Source organism: Amblyomma maculatum, chromosome 9 (genome assembly GCF_055883805.1).
Source record: "Amblyomma maculatum isolate TAMU_Amacu chromosome 9, ASM5588380v1, whole genome shotgun sequence".
In the NCBI taxonomy this organism is placed as follows: domain Eukaryota; kingdom Metazoa; phylum Arthropoda; class Arachnida; order Ixodida; family Ixodidae; genus Amblyomma; species Amblyomma maculatum.
This window is the reverse complement of record NC_139352.1, coordinates 31,079,617-31,088,157: the sequence shown is the minus strand read 5'-3', so window position 1 is coordinate 31,088,157 and position 8,541 is coordinate 31,079,617. Positions and strand designations below refer to the sequence as shown.

Genomic DNA, 8,541 nt, shown 5'->3' with positions numbered 1-8,541 from the left:
CTTGAGACCACCATGTTTGAGACGCTAGCCATGATTGCAGAAGAAATGCCTTTGCTTCATACCGCCACCACTAAAAAGACACCGCGGCGCTGAATGTTCTCCTCCGTGGGATATCATATGCGGAAGATCCTTGTTGTGGATGCCACTTATTGTCAACCTGCGTACTGGAGAGACGAAAGCAAGATGAAGAAGGCCAAATATACACGTATGCAAAGTATTGTGTAGGATTCTTTGTACTTGGTTTAGTTGTCATCTGGTCGCTCCTGTGCACCGAATCGCCCATTACTCGGCTCAGTGGAATGACCAAAATGAGGCGAAAGGCTGAGATAATACGAAGTTTTTGCTTTTTGTATTCTCCTTGCCGTTGCCACAAACCAGAGTGCGCTCCGATCATCGCCGAACTTTGCCAGTCATCTCAGCAGCGCACACTAATAACAAAATATAGTCGGAGACGAGCAGTAAAAATACATTGATCCAAGGAAATAAATATCAATGAACAGCTATCCCTGGGGCTGCCTTTAGTGTCATTTGTTAATTTCCAACATCACCATCCCTGCTCTTTCTTTTTATTGAGCGGTGCATACTTTTTCTTGAATGGATTCTTCAATTGGCCACCATAACTATTTAAACCCGCATCTATATCGCCTTTTTGTTAGAGAGCAACGTCAGTGTTCACCGTTCACAATGATCACTGTTGTCCGGGTCGCCGACCGAAATTGAGACAAGTAGCACTTGCTTGTGTCTTTCTGCCTGTGATCGCTTCGGCGCGCCATTCTGTCGGTTTACTACCCCGAACCAACTTTCCCGACAGTGAGCTTTGCTAACGTGTCTGCTTTCTATTTCCGTTTTATCTTTACTACTCCGACACACCTCCGCCTGCCTTCCTTCGACTATCTCCCTCTTTGTTAGCCAAATGTACCCTCTGTTCTGTAGGTAAGAAGGACCTCTAGCTAACAAAGAAAAGAAAAAAAAAAAACAGAGCACAGCACCGTACATTCTACACACATGTCACGCATCTGATCCGACCCAACTGCGGGTCAGCACCGTCTTCGCCAGCACTACGGCGCAGCCGACCACATCCGCCTGTGGCACCCCTGACCGCGTGACCGCGAGCGAACGCCCGCTCGCCGATCGCGTCGCCATGGCAACGCGTGCTCGTCAACACTAGTAACGGCTGCGTTCCTCGTCGCTGGGCTGGCGCTGCCGCTCGCAATAGCAGCAGCAGCAGCAGTGGCCAAGTCAACACCGCGTTGTGCATGAAGTCGTACAGCAGCCGAAGCCGGGATGTAGCGGCCATGAACCGGTACATGACGCTCGGTCCGCTGGGCGACGGCACCTACGGATCCGTGGTGCTCGGCCAGCGGCTAGACACCGGCGAGAAGGTGGCCATCAAACGGTGAGAGCGACTCGCTTATGTCGTTTGGCGCTATAACTTCGCCTATGTTCAGTGTTGATGATTAGCGTGTTCACGGACGTGTGCACTGTGTCCAGGACAGCGCATGAGCGCCTCAATCACCTCAAACCCTTGTTCTCTGCCTTTCCATAGTATTGGCACTTTCATTCCCCTCATTCTGAAGTGACCTCTTCGCTCTCCCCTACACAGAGGCCTACCCTCTTCCTGCGGTCTGCACCTTTGAGGCGCCTGAACGACGTTGAAAACTACCGTGTCTAGGCAAACGAATGCTCCAACAAGGAAGCGCCATCCACACCTCTGCTTCCGTTATAATGACGTCCGGGTTAGGAAGGTTGGGTCATAAAACGGCCTACTGCTGTTCAAAAATAGCAGCTAGGTGACGTGCAGAGTGCGAGAGCAGGAGCAAACAGAGCGGAATCAGCCCGTGTATACAATTACGGGTTTCTAAGTGTAGCCCCATGGAGGTAAGAATCATGCCGTCACGGAACCAGGCGCAGAACTGCGATGTTCTCGTGAGATTTGACGCTCCTTTTTTTTTCTCGATTATTCGAATACACACCGCCGGCTATCATGCTTTCTAATATTTATTTCTAATCCGCTGCTTGCTAAGGAAGCAGCACAATGTATCAGTAGTCCTCATATATCCTCGGCGCCATTTTTTTTTTTCGATGCGATTAAGTAGTTTTCTTGCGCTGACTCACATTGTACAGCCATCGATTCGCGTTCCCTTTGAACTGGAGCACAGGAGGGTATTTTCGTCCGCGCACCAGCGTTGCTCGACGGGGTTCTATAACCTGTATTGTAGCGCTGCGAAAGGTGCCGCCAGTTTCTAATAAAGAGTTGTCGCTGGCATTCAATATTAACTGTTCTTTGTGCGCCATAACCGACGTAGCAGCTACGAGTCAAGATGAGCATCAGTTTAAAGCTAGCTGGATTCAGTTCGACCGCCTGACGTTGGTTGTCAGTTCTGTTCCAGTGTCAGGGAACCTGATCGTTTCAACATTTAATCTCCGTGGAAATGCAGTTCTCGTTAAAATTCGAATCTTCAACACCATCGTGACAGTTCCATCATGGCGCCCTGCGGCGCGGAAATGTGGGCTTCTAATATTTTCTGTACGAGTATGTACGGCTCCTATGTATGTGAAGCCGTTCTTCAGAGCTTCACCAAATACGAGCGGTTTACGGTCTTTTTTTTAAGCCTCACATTCGCATCCGCTTTAACTAATAATATGTGCGCTGAATAAAAAATCGTGAGTGAATCATAAAACAGCAAAGAAGAAAGATCGAACGAAACGATGCACAGTTCACTTTCACAACACAAGATTTCGTCCCGAAGCTTGGATTCCTAAAAAGGTGAAACTTGCGTTTCAGCACATTTGTGATGTGCATGAAAACTGCACTTCGTCGTGATCGGAAGAAAAGTCTAGCTCCGTGTACTTTCAGACATTTCAAGCGCTGTCATTAGTTTGGGCGTTTCAAGTAGCCGTATCGTCGTAGATGCCTAAACGCTTATACACGCACTGTAAGGTGGAAATTCCATACTTTGTAGTCCAAATTGTCGCACACAATGCGGTATGGTAAAAAGTGGGCAAACGAGCGGGGTGTTATGTCAGAGAGTTTATTTTTGGCGATCTCGACGCGCCACCCGGTAACCATTATATTGCTTTTATTAATATCTTCAAATCACCTTTTCTCTGGTCGTGACATCTCTGGCTGAGTATCTTTATTGGAAATGAATTAATAAGGAGAGATTAAAATTTAGCTCTAGCGACTCGCTGTATTACCCTCCTTGAAGCTTTAAACACGGCTCTTCCAGGGTCGCGTCAAGTCATCAACCCTTTCCTGCGCCTCTTTGAAAGACATTCTGTCATTTTCCGCGCGGGCTATTTTTCTTTTTTCTGTGCGCTTCGCTTCCCACATCGATACTGCACACGTGTTACTGAGGGCACGTATCTTTGACGTGGCATGTGACAATGTGGGTGGACCAGAGACACGTGATCACGTTTCCAATAGTGCCTACACTTCGAACCATCTGAATAATACTGTCGGCTGCCAGGTGAAGGTTTCATTCACGACTAAGTTCATACGCCAGAACGAGTGTCCCATAGAGCTTGCTGCTCGCCACAAGTAAAGCTCCGTCAGTCAACCGCATGTTCGACTTCTTCCGCACTGTCCATCATTTCCTTGACCGTAGCATATGAATTGTAGCCCAATTTTTGGAGGACACACAATGTCCTGAAAGAGATACAGCTATCCTTTGTGCACATGTAGACTTGTGTACTGCGGTAGAAGCATATAGTTCCTTTTAGTTAAGGTGGGTAGACGCCTAGCATGATCCTTTCTCTATTCGTCATCTCTCCAAAAAATTTTAGTCTTTAACCTCTACTTGCATTTTTAAAATGTTACTTTTTCGCGCTGAGCCCTGTGTTCAAGTGGTTCTGCACTCAGTAATGTTTTCCGTAAGCCACGAGGGTGGGAATAAATATATTAGCACAATAGGTTCCTTCCCAGTAAACAATCAGCCAAGCAGTCTTCATTGTTGACCACCCTTGTCGCCGCCCTCCAACCAGCAGCAGGTCTAGCAGCTAGCACAGTTCAGAGCAGGCTATATGCAAGGTGCCGTCTAGCAGCAGGCGGATTCCTGCTGGAACCGGAATCCTGTGGCACTGGGCCCGAAACGGTCTGTGTGCGCTTGTGTGTGCGCTAGAGCTGCAAGCAACGGCAGCATACAACGGGTGGAGGCGACTGGCTACCGCGTGGCCCGGAACCGTCCTTGGCACGAGACGATGTCGTCAACGTCTCTCACGGGGATCTTTCTCTCCCACTACCGCCGCTGTGTAACGCTCTCTCTCTCTCTCTCTCTCTCTGCCCCTTTCTCACCCCTGTATCGCACATTCCACTCTCCGCTTTTTAACGCTCGGTGCCATGCTTCCTCCACGGACGTGCGCTTAGTGACGTCACGTGCGTTCGCGAGCGTCATAATGCTGCCTCGGTTTGCGTGGATAGCCGCTCATGGCACGAGTGTTACGCTTTTTCGTACGCGTCTTTCCAAATACGCGCCGCGAGGATCCTCTTCCGGATGTAGGTATCGGACATGCTTGTTTTTTTCGTGTCATTCAAGAGAGATTGCTTGATGCTTGCGCCACATATGTGGTTCAAAAAGCAGGGCGAGCGTGAGACTTTCGTGGGCGGCTTTCAAGTAAACAATACATGTTCTGCGCACTAGACGGATGACATGCAAGATCGGGAGTTGTATAGAATTGTTAATCTACGACACAAAAATAACAAGCATACAATCAATCGAGAGGCTTCATGAGCGCAGGCTATTGTTTGCGGATCTTCTTCGAGAAACAAGGCCTATTTTTCTTATGTGGAGTTTAACGACACCGTGTCAGACAAGTCGATAAGGAAGACTTTCACCGAGAAAATAAATTGAAAGTAAGATCATGAAGCCTGGTGCTATAAAGCTGCGGTGTCAGTTTTATTTGTCCTCCATGATTCATCTGATGCTCTTATTTTAATGAGAGATTAGCGGAAATAGTAGCGGTTGGCGTAGAGAAAAAAAAAATGCGGATGTTCTAGCTTGCTTAATACGTAAGCTAAAGCTTTATTACTAACAGTCACACGTGGTAAAGCTATTTATTTAATGTAGAAGGCGGTCAAATGGAGCAAGATGGATGGATGGATGGAAAAACTTTATTTTCGTCAGAGAGCAGGTGTGGACGATTCCGTGTTAGATGGCCATCAACCCATGGCTGACGGCGACCTGGGTGGCCCACTCCACGGCCCTGGTCTGGACGACCGGGTCTGAGCTGGCCAACACGGCCTCCCACTGCTCGAGGGAAGGATCACGCATAATATCCGCCGGTGGCGGTGCTATGCTACAGCTCCATAATATGTGGTCATAGGTTGCCAATTCCTGACACCATTTGCACTCCGGCTGAATGTCCGGGTAGATTTTGCTCAACACGTATGGGTTGAAGAAACATCTAGTCTGCAATCGTCGCCAGACGCATTCCTGCGCCTTCACCAATTGCTTGTCCGGGGGTGGGTAAATCCTCCGCTCAAGTTTGAAATGATTAATAATGTCATGAAATGATACCATCCCATCTCTCGTGGACCTTCCCGGAACGTCCGGCTCTCCTACTCGGCTGACGAAACCTCGAGCAATCATGTGAGCCGTCTCGTTCCCAGAATTCCCAGAGTGTGCTGGTACCCAGACAATGTCCGCTTCCGTAGTCCCTCGCCCCGTGGCCCGCCGATTCAGCCATCGCGCCGCTGTGACAGATATTCTGCCCCTCGCCAAATTTCGGATGGCTGTTTTGGAATCGCTGAAGATCAAGTCAGCATTACTACTAGCAAGAAGATTCGGAAGGCGCCAAGAAGAAGAAGAGGGCAGAAGAAGGAAGAAGATTCGGAAGACGCCAAGAGAAGACAGAACAAGAGAAGACGGGGCGCATGCGCAGTAGTGGTCTCCGTTCGGTACGGTGACCTTGGCTTGACATGGCATAGTGAAACTTTGGCTCCAAACCTCGCTATAGCATACCTCTGGCAGGTGGTAGTTTTCAGATGACATGAACAGTAAATGGCTGTTCCGAGGGTTGTGTGACGTCACAAGACAACATGACACAGCCGAGATGATAATAGATTTCCAGAGGGTGAGATTGGAGTCGATCTCGGGACCTTGGATCCTGACACGTTACTCTTAAACCACGCAGGCACGTTTTTACGGCTTTGGTGACTGTATACACTCCAATGTATGCGAGTTAACAGAGGCACGAATTCAAGCATTAGTGATCAGGCGAGTATCAAAGTGCATGTGCCCGAACGAGGAACCGCAATAAAGGTAAGCAGCGTAATTCATTGGCCCAGTGCTGGTACTACGTTGGCAATGCCCGGTCCAACATAAGACAAGTGCATTGTCAACATAGTGCCAATATGGACCGATGCTTTGCTCCGCCTGGACATTAACGCTGTCGCTCCGTACCCTTAAAGACAGGACTTGAGCTTCATCCGAATTTTCCGTCCAGTCACACTGTTACTGCTCTAACAATAAAAAAAAAATGAAATAGGAGGACGACCTCCAGAATAATCATAATATAGGCTATGGTTAGCTACTCAGCTCTGCCATTCTTAGTTTATAAGGGCGCCAAAACTGGACGGAACGTGAAAACGACGTGTGGTTGACAGCCTCGTCATCGCAGGTGCTGCTAGTCAGCGCATATGTATCTCGGGTTGTCTACTCTTCCCACTGCTTTCTTCAGCATGGGCATTTTACGCCCATTTTACACTCATCGCTCGTAGGCGCCATTTTTTCCTGCACGATCCGCACTCATGTCATTTGTTTTCTTCTGAAATCCGCACTCGGTGTAAGCTTTAAATAAATGCGGGGAAGTCTCAGGGGTTAGTCTCAGGAAAGAAGGGAGAAAAGATTGCCTCGCTTCCTGAAGTCATCGTTTTTCAATGACAGTGCCAGACTGAGCCTCACTTGTATCTTTTTTTTTTTTTTTGCGAGGAATGTTCAATAAATGTATCGTGCAAACATTGAACGCCGCCCCTCAACACAAGTGCACGCAAGCAACTCTTAATGACTCCGCTCATAAGTTGTCCAAAAATCCGGCCCTGGTGAGCCAGCGGCATCGGCCAAGACTTTAGCCTGCTTTCGGTAAACAAAATTAGGCGTCTAAATATATATAAAAAAGAAAACATTTAGGACAGGTTAGGGAATTTTTTTTCCTGTACGCTCAAATACAACGTCCAAGTATACGAGACATAAGAGGCGCTTACATTTCAGCACGTTTGAAAAATAACGTCGCGGCCGTGATTGGCACACATCGGAATGCTATAGAAGCGAGATCCAGAAGCACGACAGTCAGTTTGTTGTCCTCACTCCATAAATGCGTCAAGAGCTGGCGGAAAATCCTGAGGACCGTAACATAAAAAATGCTGACATTACATCAGCCGCCCTTGAATTCCCACTTAGAAGCTCCTACATTTCACTCTATGGCTCTTGGCGCGTAACCAATATTTTAGTATAGTTAAAATATAAATAACGTATTTTCCTTCATCTGAAGTACATGAAGTGTAGGGCAAATAAAGGAGAATGCCCTGAGGCCAATAAATCGTATGAATTATCTAGTTGCACATATGTGTCAAAAAAAGTTCCAGTTATAAGCGTAAGTGGAACTGCTATTTATATAAATGTAAGTTCCACTTAAAACTGGAACGTGTATGTGGAACCAAACTAGGAATGTAGGTGGGACCGGCTTCTATAAAAGCAAGATTAATCGTATCCATACAAATACTAAACCAAACTTCAGTCGTAGCGAAAAAGCAGCCGTTCCCTTAAGAAATTAATATGCGACAATGGCAAGACTCTGTCCATGTGGAAGCCACAGATATTCTGCCCTTCTAATGGAGAAAAAGAAATGGTACCGACTGCTGCAGTGTTATTGGCACTTAATAAAATAGTCTTTACCCCCCCCCCCCCCCCCCATTTTTTTGTTTTGTCCTCAAACCTTCATGCAAGTTCCGCTACTCCCACACTTCTTAATGATTTTTTTTTTCGATCAGGATAATTCGCTGCAAAATACCTGGTCGCCTAACCGCGTAAAAGAACAGTAAAAGAACAACCTTATGCCTAGGACAGTTTTCAGTGCGCTTTGTCGAATGAGATGAACTAATTTCACGGTCCAGCATACTAATCAGTCAGGTTCCACGGAACCACGTGCAGACGGAACGTGAACAACTTACCACCAATTCGGGAGAATTACGACCGTCTTTCCGACCGCATAAATTTCAACACACGTAGTATTACTCCACGGCAGCAACAGCAGCAGCAAGAACAACGTGCGTAATAGAAGCAGTCTTGTAGCCAGGCGTCCGTAACTGATACTCAGTCGCCTTCTTTTCACCACAGATAACCGCCGGCACTGTGCTCTTCTCGCCAGCCGGTCGCAACAGAACCCACTTGCAATAAACGAAGCGATGCGATATACTATATAGGCGCGATCACTGCGGCTACATCACGCCAGTAGTTCTTCATCTATACTCTACCCATTTCATTATTTTTCTTGATTATTCTTGGAGAAGATTCCAGGAGCTCTGGCACCATTCTAGACAGGTAC

At 47.4% G+C, this 8,541-nt stretch overlaps 1 protein-coding gene across 1 annotated transcript in view; it reads left to right on the top strand.

Moving 5' to 3' along the window:
* Positions 1-1,125: 1,125 nt before the first annotated feature.
* Positions 1,126-8,541, top strand: part of LOC146178755 (serine/threonine-protein kinase ICK) — a 45,230-nt gene continuing 37,814 nt past the window's right edge. The window contains exon 1 of the mRNA XM_084579798.1: positions 1,126-1,396. Within this exon, the coding sequence (XP_084435924.1) occupies positions 1,257-1,396 (140 nt within the window). The 5' untranslated portion in view covers positions 1,126-1,256. The remainder of the gene's footprint in view (positions 1,397-8,541) is intronic.